Source organism: Rhinolophus ferrumequinum, chromosome 15, assembly GCF_004115265.2.
Source record: "Rhinolophus ferrumequinum isolate MPI-CBG mRhiFer1 chromosome 15, mRhiFer1_v1.p, whole genome shotgun sequence".
Classification (NCBI taxonomy): domain Eukaryota; kingdom Metazoa; phylum Chordata; class Mammalia; order Chiroptera; family Rhinolophidae; genus Rhinolophus; species Rhinolophus ferrumequinum.
The window spans coordinates 37,816,322-37,839,488 of NC_046298.1; the positions used below are offsets into that span (position 1 = coordinate 37,816,322).

Consider the following 23,167-nt stretch of genomic DNA (forward strand, 5'->3'; position numbering starts at 1 on the left):
TACTGTGGAATATTATGCAGCCAGGCTTTTTCAAGTGTCAGAAATACGTCCATTGATCTCCAGGGATGGCTTTCATATATTGCTAAAAAGCACGTTGCTTTTTAGAAAATATGCATTGTAGTTTTTGTTTAAAAACTTTTCAAAAAGACACCTTATTTTACATAAACAGTTATTCACTCACTCGACAAATATTTATTGACTGTCAACCACGTGCTCGGAATACAGCCATAAAGAATATTGAGAAATATCCTTGCTCTCATGGAGTTGACATTCTAAATGATGGAGACAGAGAGTTGGGTTTGAGAAAAAGTGGAGATGTTGAATAGGCAGGTGTGAAATATTTGGAGGAATCAGGAGTAGGGTTAGGGGAGGTGGGAATCCTCCACATATACGTGGCATTTAAAGCCATAAGCCTGGATGATTTTTGTAAAGTTTGTGCGTATTTGTCTAAACTTGGAGAAAATGTGGAAGGATGCACTGAGCTCTAGAGAGTTCAAGACTCTGCTGTTGTCTCTTGGAAGGTTACCCTGTCTCTCGAAGCCTATGTATAAAACGGAAAGAATAACACAGCTGTCCAAATGGCTCCATCACTGCCACCTCTTGGCTTCGAGAAGTTGCTGCGAAGTTGGGATCTCCAAGACAGAAACCTAGCATCCCGAAAGCCCAGGCTGAAGCCAGGGCAACCATATTGATTACGGGAAGTGGGGAAGAGTTACGACCGCAGCCACTTTCAGTTAGGGCAGGAGGCGACTTCCGGTCACCATCTTGAGAGACAGCAGGTGGAGCTCCGACTGACATGTTCATTAAGGGGCGGGCTCCGAAGGCACCTCCCGGAGAGAGACTGAGCTCTAAGCGCGGCGGGCGGAGGCAGGCAGCCATAGCCACGCCCCCGGTTTTGGGCTCCACCTCCCGGCCACACTTCCGTCGGGCGAGCGTCTGTAGGCGTCGCTGCAGTAAACTGGGCCGCCGGTTTGCCGCATCACGGAAGATGGCGGCTGCGGCTGTGAACGGGGCGGTGGGCTCTTCGAGCTCTGGGCCTTCGGCAGCCTCGGGCGCGGTTCTGCAGGCCGCGGCCGGCATGTACGAGCAACTCAAGGGCGAGTGGAACCGTAAATGCCCAAACCTTAGCAAGTGCGGGGAAGAGCTGGGCCGTCTCAAGGTAGGGGTGGGCGAGGGACACTACGGCGGTCTAGACCGAGCCAAGTCCCGGCCCGCGAAGGAGATCGCGGTGCCGAAGGGACCAAGGCGGGCTGGAGGATCCAATAGAGTGAAGGATGCGGAACAGCCAAAGTGCGGGCTTACAGGGGTTTAGAAGTGAGACAGGCCTGGGACGGACCAAATGTCGCTCCATGTGGGGGTTTGATGGAAAGAGTGTTTCTGGAACAACTGAGCGAGAGGTCAGATTTTTGATTCTTGGAGGCCTAGCTGGCTGGAGTGGCAGGATGGGGGGGTGGGAGTTTTTCTGATGGCGGGTTCTGGACGAGACCAAGTGGGGAATGAGGACTGGACAGGGTGATGAAAGAAGGAGGCTGAGGTGATGGGATCTGTGGTCAAGACCAGACCAAGTTAAGGTCTGAGAGATTTGGGGCTTAGGGTCGCAACTGTGGGCAGTGAGGGGCAGCCAAGTGTGAGGGCTGGACTAAACCTAGGGAAAAAAATCTCTAGGTAGAGGACCAGAATGGGATTCAGGGTTCTTCAGACCAAGTGTTTGGCCCATAGTGGGCCAAACAAATACTGTGGGGTGGACCAAGTTGCTGAGGGGGGGCTGTCAGATAAGAAATGATGTGTGGGCAGGACTATGGGGGCAGGTTAGCGCCCATCCCTTCCTGGTGTAGATTTGGGATGAGTGGGTAAGCTGGGCCCAAATCAGTAGAGAACGATCTGCCAAAAAGGTGTTAGTGTCCCCCCACCCCCATGATTCCATTGGGTCAGGCTCTGAGTGTGTCTCTTTTCCCGGTGGGGCTATTAATGATTGTAATGAGGTAATCCTGGATGAGCACGCACAGTGTGCCCTGTCCCTGTTCTCAGTGCTTGGAGAGGACTGACTCCTTTAATACTCAAAACAACCGATGAGTCAGCGATGATGATGAGCTCCATTTTCTAGGTCAGAAAACCAAGGCCTAGGGAAGGTAAATAATCATTACTTTTCCTTCCTTCCATCCTTCCATGTCCTCATCAGCTGGTTCTGTTGGAGCTCAACTTCCTGCCAACCACAGGGACCAAACTGACCAAACAGCAGCTCATTCTGGCCCGTGAGTGTCACTGGAGTTGGTGTGTGGGGGGGGTGGTGATGGGCTGGGGTCATGGCAGGAATGGTAGTGGTGGTCAGGAGAGGGACTCAGTCACCTCCTGAGAACCTGCCCTGTGACCCACAGGTGACATACTGGAGATTGGGGCCCAGTGGAGTATCCTACGCAAGGACATCCCCTCCTTCGAGCGCTACATGGCTCAGCTCAAATGCTACTACTTCGATTACAGGTGAGGATGGGCCATGCCCCTGGTAGGGGTTGGGGGATGATGTGGCAGCTCTTTGATCCCTGGTGCTCCAGCCACTTGAGTCGTCTTCCTTTACCTGTGAACACCTCCTTTGCCTAGCCCCATCCCCAGAGGCTGCAGGGTCAGGGGTTGGCCTGGAGGTTCTGAATCTGGGATTATACCATCCAGTCTATGTTGGTCTCCAATCTGTCTTCCCTCACCCCTCGCCCCATCATTCCCACACTACATTTCTACTCGCCACTGCAGCCATCATCACCTTTCACCTGTTTTGCCCCAGCCTTGCCCCCTTGGATCATCACCCTCACGACATCCAGTAGGATCTTTGTGACACTAAAATTTGACCATGTTAACCCCCTGCTTAGAACCTGTCATGGCTCTCCATAGCCCTCAGGTTCTAGGCCAAGCTCTTTCCTGTGGCCTCCAGTGCTGTATCAGCCCTGACTCCTCTGCCAATGCTGTGCTTGCCCACAGCCCTAGCCTGTCTCTCCCACTGGACTGAACCTTCTAAAGGCAGAGGGGTCTTGGTCACTGCTGTGTTCCAGCACTGAGTAGCATGGGGCCAGGCCCAGAGCAGGAACTCTTGGATATGTGTTGAATATAAAGCTGAATGAATGGTTTTATAATTCAATGGTGCCTCCATGGAACAATGATTAAGAATTTGACATCAGAAGTCAGACAAACCTGAGTTTGAAACTAATTTTGCCACTTCCTGATTATGGAGTCTTGGGCAAATAACTTGACCTCCCTAAGCTTCAGTTTTCCCTCTTAAAGTAAGGGTGATGATTCTTTTTTTAAAAAAATATTTTTTTCGGTTACAGTTGACATGCAGTGTTATTTTATATTAGTTTCAGGTGTAGAGCATAGTGGTTAGACATGTAATTTATGCAGTGATTCCCCCCGATTAGTCTAGTACCCACCTAGCACTATACATAGTCATTGCAACATTATTGACTATATTCTCTGTGCTGTACTTTTTATCCCCATGACTATTTTGTAACTACTAATTTGTACTTCTTAGTCCTTTCACCTTTTCAGGGTGATGATTATTAATATCATAATCATAGCTAACACTTATAGTTTTTTTGGGAGGTCAGGTACTGCTCTTATAACTTTATCTGGGTTAAATCATTTGATTCACTTAACACTTATTCATTTAACCCACGTCTGTGATATGGCTACTGTGGTGATACCCATTTTACAGTTGGGGAAACTGAGGCTAGGTCACTTTATTGAAGTGAGGTCACTTGCTTGAGCTTATATGACCTGTGACTCCTTGCCTATTCCTTTACCTGTGAACTCTGGGCATCAGTTTCATCTGAAAACCCAGGACTCAGTACCTCTCCAAGGAGACAGCCCAGGACAGTCATCAGGGTCCCTGGAGCCTGGAGTGGGGGGCTTGGTAGGTACCTAAGCCTTCTTTACGTTGGTTCCCCCACCCTGGTCCACAGGGAGCAGCTCCCCGAGTCAGCATACATGCACCAGCTCTTGGGCCTCAACCTCCTCTTCCTGCTGTCCCAGAACCGGGTGGCTGAGTTCCACACAGAATTGGAGCGGCTACCTGCCAAGGACATCCAGACCAATGTATACATCAAGCATCCTGTGTCCCTTGAGCAAGTGAGACTGGGGAAGGGGGAAAGAGGGCCTGACTAAAGTGGGTGGTGCAGAGATAGACATTAGGGAGGGTTTCCTGGAGGAGTGGGAAGGGTTCAGTCATCTTTTAGCCCACAGACTCATTTGCTTATTTGTCTAACAAATGCCGAGCCCCATCTGTGTGTAGCATTGTGGTTGGTTTTCATGCTGTACTGTGAACAAAACATAAAATCCCTGATCTCGTGGGTATGACATTCAGGTGAAGAAGCAGACAAAACCAAAAAGATTAAGTAATGGTCTGCCAGCTGTTAAGTACTATGGAGAAAAATCAAGCAGGAAGGAGGGTGGAGAGTTGGGGTCAGGGGTGAAGTTTTTATAAAGGTAGTAAGGGCAGGCCTTGCTGAAAAGGGGAAATTTGAGGAAGACTTGAGAGGGATGAAGAACCCAACCACGTGGGCATCTGGGGAGTCAGTGATCCAAGAAGAGGGAGCAGCTAGACCAACGCAGAAACATGCCTGGTATAGCTGAGGGACAGCAAGGAGGACAGTGTTTCTAGAACAAGGTCAGCAGGTCAGGGAAAAGCCTTAGTACCTAAGGTTAGGAATTAGTTCCTAGAGCTGAGGTCTCATGGGAGGATTTGGCTGTGGGGAGAGGCTGGCAGAGAGGGCAGTTAAGGAGGGCTTGGGGTGGCTTTAGCTCTGTCTCCCTCCTGTGATTGAAGAATAGATGAGATAATTATATATTATCCCAGGGCATGCTGGCTTGGGGGGGTAGAGAGAGTGTTTGTGTGTGTGTAATTAAACCAGGGAGGGCTTCCTGGAAGAGCAGGTACACAGTCTGCATGGGGAATGGGTCTTATAGCAGAATGGGGATTATGGAGGCATTCGAAGTATGGTGAGGACTCAGCAGGTAGGTCCCACTCAGCTGCTTCCTCATCCTCTCGTCTTCCCCACCCCTGACCTCTGTAGTACCTGATGGAGGGCAGCTACAACAAGGTGTTCCTGGCCAAAGGCAACATCCCTGCCGAGAGCTATACCTTCTTCATCGATATCCTGCTTGACACTATCAGGTGCGTAGGGGGGACCGAGGCCCTCTGGAGTTCAGAAAGAGCTTGGAATCCAGAGTCAGGCGGCCCTTAGTTGAATCCCATTCTGGCCAGTGTGGTCTGGGGAGGCTGGCCACATCAGTTCTCCTTTTCTATGAACTGGAACTGGTCATGAGATTGTAGAAAACAGGCCTCATCTCACTCTGGGCTATCTGCGCATGTGCCCATACATGTCAGACCTGGAGCATGGACTTGGCACCCAGTGCTCAGCAGACAAGGACCATGCTGCCTTTTTTAGAAGTGCTCCAGCCCAGGAGCCTGACTGCACATCAAGTCACCCAGACTGGAGTCCTCAGTTTCCCCTTCTTTAGAATGGGGCCATCAAATCCTGTTAGCCCCTCGGGTTGCTCTGCACAGGTGATATCAGATGGGCAGGTCGACATGACATTTACAAGTCCCTTGAGGAGTGAAAGGCTGTCCAGGTAGTGCAGAGTGCCAGATTTAGATGGGTTTCCATTCCTCGGATAAAAAAGCCAAGCTGAGAGAACTGGTGGGGGTGAGGAGGGTAGTTTTGTGGGTTTATTTTTAATTATGAAATGTTTTAGCTCTCCAAAATGAACAGGAAGTAAAAAAACGAGTGCGCATATACCTACCACTTTGCAGAGGAGATAAACCACCTTAGAAGCAGATGCACTTCCTGGTCATTGTTTTCCCCAAGCGAACACATTCTGCCGTTTCAGTCACGAATGCCTTGTTGGTTTTCTACTTCAGTGTCAATCATAATGCCTCTTAGCAGGGGTGCAAGGAGCACCCCCCCCCCCTCTGGATCAGATCTGGAAGTGGGAGAAGCACCCTTGTGGGGAGGCTGTTACGTGAAGAGAGCCCCTTATGAGAATCCCAGGCTGGTTTTCAGACAGCCTGAAGTCCTCGTGGCTGGGAGTAGGATTCAGAGTTTGGGCCTGGAAGACAGAGAGACCTGGGAGTGGACCCTGTTGTGGCCCTGGCTTTGCAGCTCTGGTCAAGCTTTTCCTTCTTTCTCTGAACCTCTGTGGGTTAAACAGGGCAGATAACATATTCCAGCAGTCAGTGCGGAAGTGAAGGTCAGAGCTCACACATGTCAGGCCAAGGAGGACGACCTGGAGCACTGTTTGTGCTCAGTAACAAGAACCTCATCTTCCCCCAGGGATGAGATTGCTGGGTGCATCGAGAAGGCCTATGAGAAAATCCTCTTCACTGAGGCCACCCGGATCCTCTTCTTCAACACACCCAAAAAGATGACGGACTACGCCAAGAAGGTGGCTGGGGTGCAGGGCAAGGGGTCATGGGGCCAAGGGGTACCCTTACTAACAGCAGTGAGGGTGGCCTGGAGGGACACTGGAGCAAGACTGCCCAGGTTTAAATCTGGCTGTGTGACCTCAGGCAAGTCGCAGAACTTTTCTGAGCTTCAGTTTCCATCTGTAGAATGGAGCTAGAATTTAACATGTGGGATGAACTTAGCATAGCACCTGGCACCAGGTGGAGGTGGACACAAGTCTTGGCTGTTGTCCTTATCAGAATTCCTTAGAGGTTGCAGACTTTCCCCACAAGACTTACCTTCATTTGGTCTGAGGTATTTGTGTAGGCGCAGTGCCCCTGGAGATGCTGGTGCATGGGGTGCAGTAACTCAGCCACTGAGGAGGGTCAAGACCAAGCTGGAAGAGGTGAAACTGAACTTGAGTGATGGTGATGTTTGATAGTGATTGTTTACTCTGGACCAAACACTCTGCTCAGCACTTTACAGGTGTTGACTGAGTCCTCACAGCAGACCTGAAGAAGCATATTAGGGTCCTGGTCTCAAACATGGAGAAACTGAGGCACAGAGAGGTGAAGTTACTTGCCTAGAGTTAGTTGTGTGGGTAGAGTACAGCTGGTAAAGAAAGGGAGCCAGGGGTCCACATGGATAAGTGCTGGTTTTCTGGGGTGGGTAGGGAGCCTGTATGACCACCCACCCATCTGTCATCCCTCCCTTTCTGCAGCGAGGGTGGGTCCTGGGCCTCAACAACTACTACAGCTTTGCCAGCCAGCAGCAGAAGCCAGAAGATACCACCATCCCCTCCACGGAGCTGGCCAAACAGGTCATCGAGTATGCCCGGCAGCTGGAGATGATCGTCTGAACCCAGCAGGCACTGGGGTGGGGCAGGGCTTGCATTACTGAAAGCAGCTGTAGTGCAGGGTTCCCTCCAATAAAGCTGGATGGACATTCTCTTTCCTAGGCGTTTGTCTCCCTGGGTGGAATGGTGGGGAGATAAGTCCCATCTCTGAAGAACTCGGAAGTTTGAGGGTCCTCAGGGGTCAGCCTCTATCCAGTGGCCTTTGCTCAGGGTACGAAACACATGCCCCTGAGTAGAGGGACTGTTGCACCCAGCTGTGGACACAGGAGGGCCAGGCCAAGGCACCAGAGTTTTTTAGCAAAAGGGATAAAATGTCCCAATTTTAAAAAGTTAGCAATGAATTAAACCAGTTTTTTAAATGACGTGAAATGGAACCATGTGCGGGCTACTAGTTTGAGACTTCTGTGGGATGACAGGCATGAGCCCTGGCGTGAACTTGCCCTGATTCCCACCTTTTCTGAGCCAGTGTTGTGACTTATGACCTCTCATACTTCCAGCCTGTGTTTCTTGCCTTGAAATTCTCAAGAAAGTGTTTCATTAAGGTAGAGTCCAAACCCAGCTAAGTCAATTGTGGGATTTTTCAAGTCTTCCAGAGTCAGTTTCCCCAGCCGTAAAATGGGAATGATCACTCCTGTTTTCCAAAGTGATTGTGCTGAACCCTTGAGCTTGGCACCAGATCAGCTCAGAAATGGGGCTGATGGTATTAAGGGGAATGAGACCATCTTAACCCCTGGGCAGATCAGTCTGGATGCTAGATGAATGGAACCTCCTTTACTGCTGCTCTGGGTCCAGCCTCCTTACTGTTTCCAGGATGTGGTGCTTGCATGGAGACCTCTGCCCTGCCCCACCCCACCTCTTCAGTCCTTAGCAGATGACTTGACAGGCAGGTAAGCATCTGGATGGTTATTTTATTGTCAAGGAGAGGAAGGCGGAGGCCATTGAACAGACTGCACTCAGTTGGAATGGGTGGCCTGCAAATCGTAGTGCTCTAGCCCCGCTACCAGGGAGCCGGCCAGCTTGATGGTGGCAACCCAGGGCGGCTCACTCAGGTGGTTGGTGGGCGTGCTCAGCCTAGAGGGAAGGCAGAGTCAGCAGGGACTGGCTACATGGCCAGGCCCTTACCCCTTCTAGGCTTCATTTCCCCTATCTGTATAAGGGGCCATGTCTGAATATCCCAAAGGCAGTCTAGGGCAGGGCTGTATTTACTTGAAATAGGAAAGGGGCCCCACCCCAGCTGAGCCCAAGGGGTCCAGGGAAGAGGGTCTCCTAGTGATTCAGAGTCCTCAGGTGCTGGGATCAGACACTAATCCTGAGATTCAGTGTTTGGGGGATGGGGCGGGGGGGGGGGGGGGCGGGCAGGCGGTAACGATGATGCAGTGAGCGGCTCCCTTGGATCTGAGGACTAGGGAGTAATCACTTGTGGCACAAGGACTGAGGCATTAGTGCCCTCTGGCGGTCACAACCTTAGGTCCCAAGTCAGAATTGCTAAAGGCTGGAGGGAGGGGAAAGTCTGAGGGGTTAGACCAGGGGCTTTGGAGGCTGCGTTTATATCCGTTTGGTTCCAGAAATCAGTCATCTCCTCCCCTCCCATCCCTGAAGGGTTTGGGACATGGTCACTCTTGGTGCTCTCAAGTACAAGTGTCAAGGCAATGAAGATGGTCAGGCCAGCTGGGACCAGCTTCCCTCCCTGATGGCTCAAGACAGCTAGGGGTCAGCTTGAAGGTCTGGATACCAAGGGGCTGGGCCAAGGTGTACCCTCTCCTGTCAGTGGTCCTGAAAACTTGGCCCCTAGCTGGGTTTGAGATGCAGCCAAGGAAAAGGTCAAGGGTCAGCTGGGATCAGGGCTCCAAAGGACTGAAAGACTGACTATTCAGGACCTTCCCTCACCAGGCAGACACGTTGCGTGGCAGGCGGCGATGGCGCGGCTGGTGGCGGCAGTAACACTTGCAGGGACAAGAGTTAAGCACCTCGAAGGGTGGCCAGTGGCGCGCGGCACCTGTATTGGCCGTCCCAGCCAGAAGAGCCCCACCACCACCATTTCCTCCACCGCCACTGTCAGTCATCGTGGCGTCAGTCAGTTCGCGAGGACCATCTCCAGGCGCGCCATTCTCACGGGTCGTGCCCCGGGCAGCGCGGGGACCCTTGTTTCTACGCGTGCGAACCTTGATGGGTGCGGGCGCGGGCGCAGGCGGCGATGGCGCGGCCATGGTGGGAGCTGGAGCCGGGGATAGGGATAGGGCTGGGGCCGGGGCCAGGGCCTGGTCCGCAGCTAAGGCGAAAGGCGGGGCGGGAGCCGGGGCGGGAGCCAGCGCGGACTCCAAGTGGCCCCGGCCTGGGGTGGGCTGGAGAGCCGCAGGCAGCGGCGTTGGCTGGAACACTGGTGGCTGCGGCGGTGCGGGAGGCGGCGTGGGTGGTGGCGTCGGCGGCAGCGGAGGCGGCAACTCCTGTGGGCCGGGAGTCCCGGGGCGCACAGGCTCGCCACTGGTGGGCACTGGGAAGATGAACATAGGCGGCGCCAGCAGGGCGGGTGCGGGCCTCCGGGGCCCGGGAATTGGGTGCATCTGCACTGATGGAGGCGGCGGGGAGCCCCATGGCCCTGAGAACGCAGCCGCGCGCCGTCGGGGCGACCCGATGCCTCTGCTAGATCCGTTGAAGCGGAAGTGGCGTTCAGGACCGTCAGGAGGACTCACCCAGTCAAATTTGGGCTTCGATCCTGGGAAGGTGGTGTAGGGTGACGGCGGAAGGGCCCGGGCGTGGGATGCAGGCGCTGATGGGGGTCTAGCACGCCCCTCGCCGTCTCCATTACCGCCCTCTGCTTCCTGGGTCCCCCGAGGGACCTCTCCTGGGGGGCAAGTAGCCCCAGGAGCCAGAGGCCCCTGCTTCAGGGCTTCAGCGTAAGAGATGGCGCCCGAGGCGGAGAAGAATCCCCCGCCTCCGCCGCCCCGGAGCGAGGCTTTGGAGGCTAAGGAATTCGACGCTGCCGCAGGGGGACCCGACTTGAAGGTGACTTTACACAGTAGACTCAGGCCGGGCTCCGAGGCGGCAGGGCGGGCCATTTCGCCCTCTCCCGATTGGGGCGGCGCCCCTCCGCGGGCCTCGCCTGCCGTCTGGCCCTCGCTGCCGCGCCCGAGCTGGCTTTCTGTGGGGGTTGCAGCAGATGTGACCAGAGCAGAACTGATTTTGCGGTCCAGGGGCTGCCGGTAGGAAGGTGGCGGTGGTGGTGGCGTCTTCCGCGGCTCCAAGGGTGGCGGAGTCAGGGATAGGGCCCTCGGGACAGAGTCGGGATCCTCTTCGGTTAGTTGCCGGGGCGGTGGCGGCAGTGGACGGAGGCTCGGAAGGTCGCCCTGGCCGCGATGGCTTGCCTCCAGCAGATCGCAGATTCGGGGCACCGGAGTGCCCGTGGGTTTTCGCCACTTAGACGGCTCGGGCCACAGGGTCTCCACGGGGGGCGGGGGTGGTGTGGAGACCGCGGCCACAGCCACCTCCTCTGAAGGGGGCGTCACTGGCGAGGGCAATTCTAAGGTCAGGGGCAGGGTCGAGGGTGAGGCCTGAGGCTCCGGGGGTACCAGGAGACCCGGGGGCGTGGAGCTGCCGGGGAACCAGACTTCCAGCCCGCGAGCCAAGCGCATGGCAGGGGAGGAGGGGGTCACCTCGGGCTCCGCCATGGACGTCCGGCGGGAGTCGGAGGAGAGGTCCGAGGCCTGCTCTTTACGGGAGCTCCCGCCCGCGGATGACTCCGACTGCACGTTCCCCATTTCTGGCGGAGGTCGGGGACTATGGTCGGAAAAACTTCCACCAGTCAGTCTGCCAGGGGCACTTCGAGGAGGCTGGCTGTACTTGGTCCTACCGGTCCACACCGGCCCCGCCTCGGTCCTCCAAGATCTACTCAGGCACTAGTCTCTAGCCGCATTCGCGTTCCCTGACTCTCCACGCTCACGCTTTCTTCCCTATAGCTCCATACAAGGTGCTATTCAAGCACAGGCTCCATCCTCTTAGTGTACTAAGTGTACTAAGGTTCGGTCCCTATCCCCCGCGGGTCCCTACATTTTGGCCACGTCCCTTGTCTAGGGTCCAAGACACAGGTCTTGCCTGCTTTCCTGTCACTCAATCCACATCACTCATGATGGTTGTGCTCAGTAGCCTATAAGGCCTACAAGGAGTTTACCCTTCTCTCTCGGTACTCTAACCCCGCCCCTGCTCTCTGGTCCCGCCCCCGATTGTCAGGGAAGCGGGTCACATCAACACCTCCCCAGGTCTGGCCCCGCCTTCGCCTAACAAACTCCACGTATTCTTGTCAGGTTAACCCCTCGGTCCTCACCTCTAACCCTCCCACCCCTCTCTCTCTCTGTCGATCCATTTGGGTCCCGCCTTCTCGCCGGGCAGCCGCAGATCCTTAGACCTCACTACTATTCCCACTCCGGGCCTAGGGGCAGGCCCCACCCTTTTCCCCAAGCTCCGCCCTTAGCTCCTCCTGAGCTCATAGGTCCCACTCACCTACTCCTCCCGCCGACCAAAGTTTAGACCGCGGCCCCCTGGGCCCAGGGTAGTGCGGGGAAACGGCCGTAGCACAAAATAACCGAAAAGAACGGGGGTGCGGGTGAAGGCAAGTGGGCAAGGCAGCGAGGGCGGACCCCGAGATCTAGGCTCCGCCCCCTGGCGCGAGGCCCCGCCCTCCCAGAGAAAGCTTGAGCCCGGCCCCTTACAAACCTGAAGCTACCTTTGAAATACTTCGATGTCTTCTTTCCCGACCCTAAGCCTCGGAGTTCTAGGCCCTACCCCCTTAAGAACGTTCTCCTTAGCCCCTCCCCTTTACAGTGCCCCGCCCCTTTCGTTAGCCCCTCTCCCTAAGCCCCGCCCATTAGGAACACTTCTACGTAGCTCCTCCCTTTTGGATCTCTCATAGCCCCGTCCCCAAGGCAATTTACTTCTAAACTCCGCCCTTTTAGGACCCTGCATAACATCCCTTCCCAAGACTCTCCTTCCTCGAGCCCGTCCTGAAGGCCTATCCACCGTGGACCCGCCCCCTCCATGACGCACTCGCTTGTCCGCTCCTTTGGCGTCCTCACCCTCTCCTTTCCTGGGTCCTCCGACCCCGCCCCCTTGCGAAAGCTCCCTTCTCTCCCCATCCCTTTTTGAACCCTGCCAGGCACTCGGCCCCTCCCATTTAGAACCCAAAGCGTGGACCCTCCTCTTTTTAGAACTCTGGGACCAGGCCATGTCCTGAACCCCTTCCCCACAGCCTCAGAGACCAATGGCGCAGATGGGTGGGAAAGTAGAGAATCCTTTCTGGATCCTGAAAAAATGGGGGTTGGGGGGTTGTTCACTGTAGCGAATGCCGGGCTCTAGGACCCAGCGGGCAAGTATGCCTGTCTCGCGCTTACCCCTCCCCCAAGCCGCCCCCTCCCCCCCACCCTTCTTCCAGTCTCCCACTCCCTCCCCCCTCGCCCCGGCTCCTGGTGCCCGTTTCTAGCGCCGCCGGAGCCTGCGAGGGAGCCGGAGAGAACAGGAGGAGGAGGAGGAGGAGGAGGCCACGTCGCCACCGCTCGGAGCCCGGCTGGAGCCTCCCAGGCAGGTGCCGAAGGGGGCGAGGGGGCGGGGGATGACAGACCTCCTGTCCCGTTGTGGGGGTGGCCAGGACCGCGCTGCACCTCCTGCCTACCTGGGCGTCCCCCAGATCCCGACTGGAAGGACAAGGGGGTGGGGGCCCCTATGCTGCGCGGCAGCCATTTGGGGTACCAGTCTCCATTTGGGGGGCCTGGACTTCCTCTGAGGACGCTCCATTCATAAATTTCCGTACTGGACCCCCACCATTGAGGAACTGTGGGGGGACCACTCCCCCCCGGGAAACGTGGGGAGCGTAGGGCACCCAGAAATTCCGGCGTCCCATCCCAGCTAGGTCCTGGGGGGGACCCCTGCCCTGTTTCTCTGCTTCACCTGTTGTCGGGGGAGGCGGGCGGACAAAGGAAGCAGCGTCACGTGACTGCTCATTCACAAAATCCCATCCCATTGAGAAAAGGGGGCTGGGGGCGCTGCTGCCGCCCCTTCCCCTACAGATGGGAGTGGGAAACCCAGCGTTCTGCAGGTGGGGGAAGGGGCTAGAGCTCGTTGCATGGGTCCCTAAGTCTGGGACGCCAGGGTCCCAGCGCTAGGTGGTAGTGCGGGGCGGCTGGACGCTGATACCGATTACTGGGCGGAGGGCTACGTCTCCTGAGCTGGGGGGGGCGGGGTAAGATGGTTCTGAAGGATGCTGGGGCGGGGAAGAGGAGGAGGAGGGATCAATCCCCCTACCCCCACCCCGCCAGTCTCTTCCCTTTGCCTTCCTTAGGCTGGGGCTTCAGGAAGCAGGCTTGGTTTTTTGTGAATGAAATGCTCTCTCGATGTGTCTTGGTCGCCGGTTTCTGGCTTTCTATACCTCCATCTCCCTTTCGGTCTCTCTCTTGCCATTACTGGTTCTCTCCCTGCTCCCTGACCATCTCCCGTTGCTGGGTGACTCAGTGAGCTTTGCATCCGGTCTCATTCATAAATCCGGGAAGGAGTGGGGGGAAGAGAGCCCGGGTTTCTCGCCCAGCCAGTGGCCTGGCGGCAGGGTGCGGAGGCAGGGTAGGGGGACTGGAGCTGAGTTGATGGGCTCTAAGAAAATACAGGCACCCCGCTGTGAGGGGGAACTATGGGTGGGGCAGTGAGTATGAGAAGGGAAGAGGAGATGGGTTGATAGGGGATGAGCAGGAGGGGGAAGGGAAGTGGAAAATGAAGCTGTGGGGTACGGATGGGAAAGATGGGGAGAGGAGAAAAAGTGGGTACGGAGAGAAGGGTAGATTTGGAGCAGGTAGGCCTAGGAGAAAAAAGATGGCATGAGGAAGAAAGAAACCATGCTGTAAGAAGGTGGGTACGGGGGAAAAGGTGGGCATGGAAGGTAAAGTGGTGAAGGATGCAGTGGACCCGGATGTGAGAGACGAAGAGGGGAGATGAGGGCTGGAGGAACATAGAATGGGAGAGCAGGATTGGAGCTCACTGACTGTGTTGTCCCTGTCCCCCCACCTTCAGGTACATGGTTCGGGTCCGAGCTGTGGTGATGGCCCGAGATGACTCCAGTGGGGGCTGGCTGCCTGTGGGGGGCGGGGGCCTCAGCCAGGTGAGCGTATGTCGGGTCCGAGGGGCCAGGCCCGAGGGGGGGACCCGCCAGGGGCACTACGTCATCCACGGGGAGCGCCTCCGGGACCAGAAAGTGAGCCACCGTGGGACATGGGAGTAGGGTGGGGGGCCTGGGGAAATAGGGGAAATGGGGCTGGGAGTGCAGAGGTGAGGTCAGATCATCTCGGAGTCTGGGAATCAAACCGGGATGTGGGATGGAGATTGGAGGTGAATATCTGTCCTATGGGTAAGAGTTGGAAGTTTCGGGAACATTTGGGGTGTTAAACAGGTCCTGTCCACTGCTGGACTATTACAGCAGCCTCCTCACTGCTCCCTCCCCCCCTCAGTGTTCCACAGGGGCTCTGCTAACACCTGACTCACATCATATCCCTCCTCCGCTCAGAACCCTCCTGTGGCTCCATCTTGCTCAGAAATCCTCAACATGAGGCCCTACACCACTGGCCCCTGTCTGCCCTAAGTATATGGAGTCATTTGGCGGGGCCCATCTGGAAATGTCAAATAGGGTTTATAATCCTATGTGTGGGTTTGGCAGGAATATTTTGGGCTGTCTGGCATGATTTGGAAGGACAGTGTTGAAGTTTCAGCTGGGGGTATAGTAGAAAGGTTCAGATGGTTTGCAGAAGCCCTGGTGAAGGGTTGCATTTCAGAGCAGGGGTCCGAAGGAACGATGCAGGGGCATTTGAAATGGTGTGAGGGAATAAATATAGTGATGTTGGACAAGGATATGAGGGAACATCTAGGGTGTTGACCAGCATGTGAGGGGAAATTTGTGGGAGTTTGATAAGAATTTTTGGGATTGCATTTTAGGAGATTATTAAGGCATTAGAAGGGGATTAACAGTAACATTTTAAGGTATTCAATGAAGTTTGGGGAGTACTATTGAGTCAGAGGGAGGAATATTGGGTTGTCAGAAGGGGGCTAATTTTTTGAGGCATTCAGTAAGATTTGGGGTTCCTATTGGGATATCAGAGGGCATATTGGAAAATGTAGGGATCAAGGGGGAATATTGGTGTATCCGTGTTATGCTCAGTAAAATTGGGGAGTGGTATTGCAGTGTTGATCAGGGTTCAGGGGTACAGCTAGGATTGAAAAATGAGGTTTGTGGGATGCTTGGGTATGCAGAGAGGCTGGGGGTGGAGGAGAAGTCCCGGGTGTGGCTGGAGGGGAGTGTCTGACCTGGCTTCTTCCTGCCCCTCAGACCACTTTAGAGTGTACCCTGAAGCCAGGCTTGGTTTACAACAAGGTGAACCCCATCTTCCATCACTGGAGCCTGGGTGACTGCAAGTTTGGGCTGACGTTTCAGAGTCCTGCAGAGGCTGATGAGTTCCAGAAGAGTCTGCTGGCTGCTCTGGCAGCACTGGGTCGAGGTGAGAGGTGCAGGTGGTGTGCACTGGGGGCTGGGGTGAAGGGGTGGGGGAAGCTAGGGCCCAGGGAGCTCACTCTCTGCCTCTCTCCCTGCCCAGGCTCGCTCACTCCCTCTTCCTCCTCCTCTTCCTCCTCCTCCTCCCCTTCCCAGGACACTGCAGAGACCCCCTGCCCTCTGACGGTGAGTCTCCAGGACCAGCTCTGCGGGGAGGGCAGGGGTTTATTTCTGTTCCACAAACATTCTTGAGCACCTACTGTGTATCAGGCACCATGCCACATGCTGGGGACAGAAATATGGGCCCAAACTATCAGTGTCGATTCATTCTGAGTTATTCTAGTTTCTGTTCTCTGTTGGTAGAACACATTTGCACATTCATTCAAGGATATTTATTGAGCACCTTCAATAAGTAGTGTTTTAGGCACTGGGGATATATCAGTGAACAAAACAGTCCATTTCCTCATGGAGCTTCTCTTCCAGAGTGCAAAAGCAGGAAATTTTAAAAAGATAAACTATAAAAATGAATAAATATGAAAAGTAAATGGATGAACAAATTAATGACAAGTCCATCCTTCGAGTTACTCAGGGTACAAACTTTGGAGTCATCCTCGGCTCCTTTTTTTATGCCCCTCATCTAATCTGTCAGTAAATATTGGCTCCACTTTCAAAATGATCAGACTCTGCCTCCAGCCTGGTACTGCCCAACCTCATCTTCCAACTGGACCATATCACTATCTTCTCATTGTCAACTGCGCCCCTTCTGTCCCTACTGTCTGTTCCCCCACACACAGCCAGAGAGACCCTATTGACATCTAAGTCAGATCATGGCCATCCTCCACTCAGAACCCTGGCAGGGCTCTATCTCACTCAGGGTAAAGGGCAAATCCTTATAGTAGCACATAAGATCCCACACCATCTGGCTCCCTTTTATTCTCCCTCTTGCTCACTCTGCTCCAGCCACACTGGCCTCCTCACTGTTACTCCAAAAGGGCAAGCACATTCCTGTCTCAGGGTCTTTGCACTGGCTGGTTCTTCTGTCTTAGAACAGTCTTCCCTAAATTTCCACATGGCTCATTCCCTTACCTCCCTCAGGGCTTTACACACGTGTCACCTTTTCAGTGAGGCTCTCCCTGAGGATCTTATTTAAAATTGCAATCTCCCAATGCTCCTTATCCTGTTCTAATTTTTTCCCAGCTTCTAAGATATTTTTCTTGTTTTGTTTCCCAATAGACAATTTTCTTAACTATTAGTTTATTGTCATTCTCCCGTGCTATCATGTCAGCTCCAGGAGGGCAAGGATCTTTTGTTGCTTTCTTGCTGCATCTCCAAGGCTTAAAACAGGGCCTGGTGTACAGTAAGTGTTCAGTAAAGATGTGTTGAATAAATTTATTGAATCAATAAATGCACAGAATGTCCGATGCGATTTGGCACTTGCTGGGAACAGTGGGAGTTTCCTGAAAACACTGGGAGGAACAAAACTGGTTCCTTGGGCAGACAAAGGGGAGTCTCCCAGGGTAATGGGAGATGCAGGCGGGTCTATAAAAGTCACATAGAGTTCTCGATTATTGAGTGCTTACTCAGGAAAGATGCTGTGCCTTCTATGCTCCATTTCACATCCTCACAACGGCCTCTGTGAGCCTGGCATGTTGTGGGTGCTCAATGAATGGGTATTGGAGATAGTAAATGAATGAGGTAGGATTGATTTCCAGATTACAGAAAGGAAACCAAGGGTCTGAGAAGTGATGTTTCAGCTTGTAAAGGACAGAGCTTGGTTTGGATGGGAAGGAACACATTCCAGGTGGGTGGAACTGCCCCAGTAAAGGTGTGGTGGTGGGAATAAGGCGGGAAGGCAGCTGACTGGCCAAGGGAGAGGGCTTCTGAGAAGGATGAAGGATGATTTGATGTTCTGAAGGTTGGTGAGCTGAGCAGATAAGAAGAGGGGATCAAATAATAACCATTTCCAGCTCTTCCTGAACTTCAGGCAAGTGTTAGGCCCTTTACGGTGGATCCTAACCACAGCTTCATGAATAGACACTATTATGATCCTCATGTTACAGCGGAGGAAACTGAGGCTCAAAGAGATGAGCTCACTTGCAGGAGGTCACAAGCAGTCAGTGGCAGAGCCAGGGTTTGAACCCAGGCCTGTTTCACTGCAGAGCCCTCGGTCGCAATGGGAGGGGGTCTATGTAAGGGCATCGGCTGTGCCGGGGGTCTGGCTCTGAGGCCGCCAATCTCCCCCAGTCCCACGTGGACAGCGACTCCTCCTCCAGTCACAGCCGCCAGGAGACGCCTCCCACCATCTCGGCGGCAGCCCCCATCATCACGGTGGAGTCAGCTTCTGGCTTCGGGCCGGCCACGCCCTCCCAGCGCCGCCGCTCCTCCACTCAGGTGCGCCCTCCAACCCCCAGCGGAAGTCTGGGGCTCCACATGGGGCCGGGTGCTGGGGTCCCGAAGTGGGCAGGAGCTGAGGCTGCAGTGGGGTGAGAAACCACAAACAGATCCTAGGGGATGGCTGACCCGAGTTAATGGGGTAAGGGTGTTGGAGCTTGAAGGCCTAGGTTCCTTAAAGGGGGATTTGGGGGAGGGCTTCCCGTGTCTCCTGCGCTCTTGGTGATTTTGGAAAGTTCTGTATTCCTGAGGGGTTTGGGGGATGACTTGGACAATGACTTCTCCTAGTATATTAGGGGGGTGCTGGTGCGAAAGGAAGGCGTTCTTCAGACTGCTTAATTCATGAGGTGGGGGTGCTCAGCATCCAAGATGGTTAAAGGGACCTGGGACCTGACTTGTAGTTCTGAAGGAGATGGCTGGAGTCCAGAACACCTGAATCTGAGCATAGAGGGGGCTGGGACTCCTGGATATTGAGAGAGGATAGGACGGGGAACCTGGACTACTGGGTCCTTAAGGTGTGGGCTTGGTGCCTGGATTCTTCTAGATTCTTGGTCCCTAGATTTCCTCTGTTCCTGGGACAGGAATGGGCTGCGGACTTGGAAGTGTTTGTGCCGGACTCAGGCACTTAGGATGCCAGGACAGGATGCCCAATGAATGAAGCCTGTGGCAGGGTCTTGGGATTCTCCGGGCATCGGAGACTGGGATGGATTGAGATTGCAGCAGGATCTGTGTGGGGGACCACAGACCCCGCTAACCGGTTCTCCTGTCCCTTCGTCCTGCAGAACTACCCTCCGCTCCTACCTTTCACGGGAATTCCGGAGCCCTCAGAGCCCCTGGCCGGGCCCGGGGGCTCGGGTTGGGGCGGCCGCGGCTATGAGGATTACCGGCGCGCCGGGCCGCCGGCGCCCCTTGCCCTGTCCACCTGCGTCGTGCGCTTCGCCAAGACTGGCACGTTGAGGGGCGCAGCTCTGAGGCCCCCCGCCGCCCTACCGGCCCCTCTCACAGAGGCTGTGCCCCCAGCGCCTCCGGCTCGCCCGCCCCCGGGCCCAGGCCCCGCCACGGCCCCGGCGCCCGCCAAGGCCTCCCCGGAGGCAGAGGAGGCAGCGCGCTGCGTACACTGCCGCACGCTCTTCCGCCGCCGAGCAGACGGGCGAGGTGGCCGCTGCGCGGAGGCCCCAGACCCAGGTCGCTTGCTGGTGCGCCGTCTCAGCTGCCTGTGGTGCGCCGAGAGCTTACTCTACCACTGCCTGTCGGACGCCGAGGGCGACTTCTCGGACCCGTGCGCCTGCGAGCCGGGCCACCCACGCCCCGCTGCGCGCTGGGCCGCGCTGGCTGCGCTCTCTCTAGCTGTGCCCTGCCTCTGCTGCTACGCGCCCCTGCGTGCCTGCCACTGGGTGGCGGCACGATGCGGCTGTGCTGGCTGCGGGGGTCGCCACGAGGAGGCAGCGCGGTGAGAACGGCCTAGTGGGTCCGGTCCCTGGACCAAGGACCCAAAACTGATGATCCCGGACCCCGGACTCCATACAGACCCCCAAACCCAAACCTAGGCACACCCGCAACTTGGAGCTCGAGTTTGGTTTGAGACCACAGACCTGGAACCTGGACCCCAAACCTAGGATTGAGAGACCTCAGACCCAGCTTCTTTGGGATCTGTCCAAGAGGTCCCAGGCACCTGAGTCTGGCGTCCCCATCCCTTCTCCCCGACCCCTGGCCTAGACTGGAGATTCAAGGCGTCCCAGGCTCCACACCTCAGGAAGGCCTAGGAGCCCATGGATCCCTGACAGAGGCAGGGTCCTGAACCCTCAGATTAACAGCCCCAGAATTAGTCAGGAGTTGCCAATACCTGACGCTGCCTGTATACAGTTACTCCCAGATCTTGAGACCACAGGACCCAGAATCACCCTCAAATGGTCCCTAAATGCTCACCTAAAACCTGGGTCACCCATATCAGATATTCTTGTAGCCCCAGGACCCCTGAAACACAGAGCCCTCTTAAGATGCTATGAGTCCTTGCATATGCTCAGATGTTCTCTGACCAAAATGACTTGGGAGACCCATCTCAGAGCACTGCTCCCGTCCCACCAAGATCCAGATATCAGACTCCAAGATGCTTCAGGAGCCAGGGATCAAAGGCCTGTATAGACCCACCAACCCCAAGCCAGTGTTCCCAGGAGCTTTGTGTCTCTTATGTAGGACTCTGAGGTGCCTAGTACCCCGATAGAGGACTAAAGGCCACTAACACCTCAGGGCCCAAGACACTGGTCCCAAGTCTTCAGCCCTCTTGGACTTGGATTTCAAGCCCCAGAATGTCCTGGAATCTTTGGCTGCTTTGTACCCACAGATCCCCAATCTTCTAAAGGCTGGGAGTCCAGCTCCCAGGGGATGGGATGTTCATGGCAGTGCACACCTCTGACTCCTTGTCCCCCAGCCCGAGTGACACCCAAGGTGCTTTAGGAGCACTGGATCCAAGACCCCAAGGTGCCACTGACCTTCCAAATTCAGGGCTCAAACCTACACAACATTGGGATTGTCCCTGACACCAAGACCTTGGTCCCTTCCTATCAGAGACAGCTCTGAGGTGCTTCAGGACCCTAGCACCTCCAGATCTGATTTCTCTGGACTGGAACCACTCTAGCCTGATACTCCCTGAGACCTGCTGCCCCTTGAATCCTGCTATCCATATGCCCCTGAAACCCCAAGGTCCCAAGACTCTGGAATTCTAGTCCCAAGGGCCCCAGCCCAAGCCCCCAGCATCCCACAGAATCACCCCTTTACCCTAAGGGGAGAAACCCTACCATTCTGAGCTCATGTTCTGGATTCCAGGACCAATGAGAGCTCCCCGATTCCCATCTCTAGGACTCAGCATCACCACAGATGATTTTGCAGGCTGTTCACCAAGCAAAGGCCAAGGTGGTGAGTGGGGCTAGAATTCACACCTCATTCTGCTCGCCACACCGTGCCCTCAGAGGAAGGTGTGCTTTTTTCTGAGTTACACAAAGGCAACTTTTGGGCTAGTTATGGCTCTGCTGATCTCTCTGTCTCTGTCTTTCTGTCTCTCTCTCTCTCTCCACTACTCCACCCTCTACCCCCAGCCTTGTGGACTCTCCCCCAAGCCCAACTTTGAGCCCTAGCTCTAGTCCAAGCTTTTTATGTTCTGCCTTCCATTAACCCCTTCTCCTCCATCTCAGAGTTGGGGATTGCTTCAGAAAATTTGAAAGCTTGTTTCATGGCCCTCACACCCCTTTGGGGGCTGCTACAGTTTCTTTCCCCTTAGTGGACTGGAACTTCCAGAGTACCTCAAATATGATGGCCTGAATGGGGGGGTGGTCAAGGTCTTGGAGCAAGACAATCTCAACGTTGTATGGGCTTGGGACCTGCATCTGGTCCCAAGCATCTGAAAATGTGCACTTACCTTTCTTCATTACCAGACTTGATTGGCCTTGTGGGAGTTCAAGGGATAAGTCAAGGGGGCCAGAGGGATAGAGCCTTCTGTGACTCCTTTAAATTATTAACTATTACATCCGGAACCTGTGCGATTCAGCTCTCCCAAACCAGATCCTGGAATGGGTGAAAGAAAAGGGGGGTGTCCCTCCCATCCCCACTCTGCCCAGCTCTCATCACTGTCAGACCCACCAGAGCTGAGGGCGGAGGGCCTGGGGGCTGGGGATGCCTGGATCCCCGTGCCCCTCTCTGTGCCTCGGTCTCCTCCCTTCCGTGGTGGGCGGGGGGGAAGCTCCATTCTTAACCTACCTCGTTTTGGGGAGGGGTGGGATAGGGGACCAGAGTGCTGTAAGGTGCTGTGGGATTTGCGAAAGAAGCGGTGGGGGCCGGGGGAAGGTTCCCCCGGCCCCCACCTCCCAGCACCACCTCCTCCCAGGTCTCCCAGTCCTGCTCCCTGCTGTTACCCACCTCTGATCCATGAATTCTCTTCATCACCCCCAAATCGGGTGCATGGAGGGCTGACCCTGGGAGCCAGGAAGACCTCAGACCCTGGAGCCCCCAGGCCCAATTTCCCAGCTGCTTGCCCCTCCGATTGGATGCTTGGCCCCCCCAGACGTTTATCTTCCTGATCTTGATTCCAAGCCAGTCTGTGATCTCAATACTGTTATTGTCAGTGCAGGCTGAAGTGGTGGGGGAGGATGGGGGCCAAAGACCCAGCCTTGTCATCGGGGGAGGAGGCATGAGGTATCTGCTCCAAGAAACATTATGACAAAGTCTCAGCCTGTGTTCTTTATTTGTATTGATGTGCCCTATCCACTCACCTTCCTGAACTACTAAAGAAGTCTCCTACCCAATTCTTTCTTCATATCCTTTAGTCCTAAGCATACCCTCTAGCTGAATTTTATACATTTAGTCACTCAAGTACATTTATCGAACACCCATTATATGCCAAAGCCCTGTTCTAGATTCGGGATAAAGCAGTGAACAGACAAAAGTCATTTCTGACAAGGAGTTTATGAACTTTACAGTGAAAGAGACAAATGACGTTAGAAATTATATGTACTACAGAGAAAAAGTGGAGATGGGGGATGAAATCAATTTTAGCCAGGGTGGTCAGGTGAGGCCTCACTGAAGAGCATTTGAATCAAGTCCTGAGGGAGGTGAGGGAATCCTGTGGATGTATACGGGAAGAGCACTGCAGGTAAAAGGAACAGTCAGTGTAAGGCCCAGAGGGAAAAGTATGTCTGATGAATCTGAGGGACATCAAGGGAGTGTTGAGGGAGGGAAGCAAGGAGGAAGGTACTTAGGAGATGAGGGCAGAGGTGACAGATCTGTGGGGACTTGCAAGCCATTATATGGACTTTGGTGTTCACTCTGAATGAGATGAAGCTACAGGAAGGCTGTAAGCATGGGAGGGATGTGTGACCTGACTTAGGTGTTCACAGGTTCCCTCTGGCTGCGGTGGAGAACAGACATGGGGTGGGTGAGAGCAGTGGAGGTGGGGAGAAGTGGGCAGATACTGGCTCTGTTTTGAAGGTAGAG

General features: G+C 54.8%; 3 protein-coding genes across 5 annotated transcripts; 2 read left to right on the forward strand and 1 right to left on the reverse strand.

The window, feature by feature from the left end:
* Positions 1 to 754: 754 nt before the first annotated feature.
* PSMD8 (proteasome 26S subunit, non-ATPase 8) lies at positions 755 to 7,379 on the forward strand. Its single transcript, XM_033129483.1, has 7 exons — positions 755 to 1,159; positions 2,180 to 2,252; positions 2,376 to 2,478; positions 3,945 to 4,110; positions 5,055 to 5,155; positions 6,315 to 6,426; positions 7,147 to 7,379. The coding sequence occupies exons 1-7, from the start codon at positions 797 to 799 to the stop codon at positions 7,282 to 7,284; spliced, it is 1,056 nt and encodes a 351-aa protein (XP_032985374.1). The 5' UTR covers positions 755 to 796; the 3' UTR covers positions 7,285 to 7,379.
* Positions 7,380 to 8,199: 820 nt separating this feature from the next.
* GGN (gametogenetin) lies at positions 8,200 to 12,661 on the reverse strand. Of its 2 annotated transcripts, XM_033127849.1 has the most exons (3): positions 11,776 to 12,661; positions 9,169 to 11,055; positions 8,200 to 8,352 (listed from the first exon to the last, which is right to left on the reverse strand). In XM_033127849.1, exons 2-3 carry the CDS (start codon positions 11,034 to 11,036, stop codon positions 8,235 to 8,237), a joined length of 1,986 nt encoding a protein of 661 aa, XP_032983740.1. In that variant the 5' UTR covers positions 11,037 to 11,055; positions 11,776 to 12,661; the 3' UTR covers positions 8,200 to 8,234. The 2 variants fall into 2 exon arrangements, with proteins under 2 accessions (XP_032983740.1, XP_032983742.1); XM_033127851.1 differs by lacking the exon at positions 11,776 to 12,661 and having other exon boundaries at positions 9,169 to 11,687.
* SPRED3 (sprouty related EVH1 domain containing 3) lies at positions 10,462 to 22,707 on the forward strand. 2 transcript variants are annotated; one of them, XM_033127858.1, is made up of 7 exons: positions 10,462 to 10,481; positions 12,752 to 12,849; positions 14,326 to 14,506; positions 15,632 to 15,800; positions 15,897 to 15,979; positions 18,038 to 18,184; positions 18,967 to 22,707. In XM_033127858.1, exons 3-7 carry the CDS (start codon positions 14,330 to 14,332, stop codon positions 19,636 to 19,638), a joined length of 1,248 nt encoding a protein of 415 aa, XP_032983749.1. In that variant the 5' UTR covers positions 10,462 to 10,481; positions 12,752 to 12,849; positions 14,326 to 14,329; the 3' UTR covers positions 19,639 to 22,707. The 2 variants fall into 2 exon arrangements, with proteins under 2 accessions (XP_032983749.1, XP_032983748.1); XM_033127857.1 differs by lacking the exon at positions 10,462 to 10,481 and having other exon boundaries at positions 12,695 to 12,853.
* Positions 22,708 to 23,167: the final 460 nt, after the last annotated feature.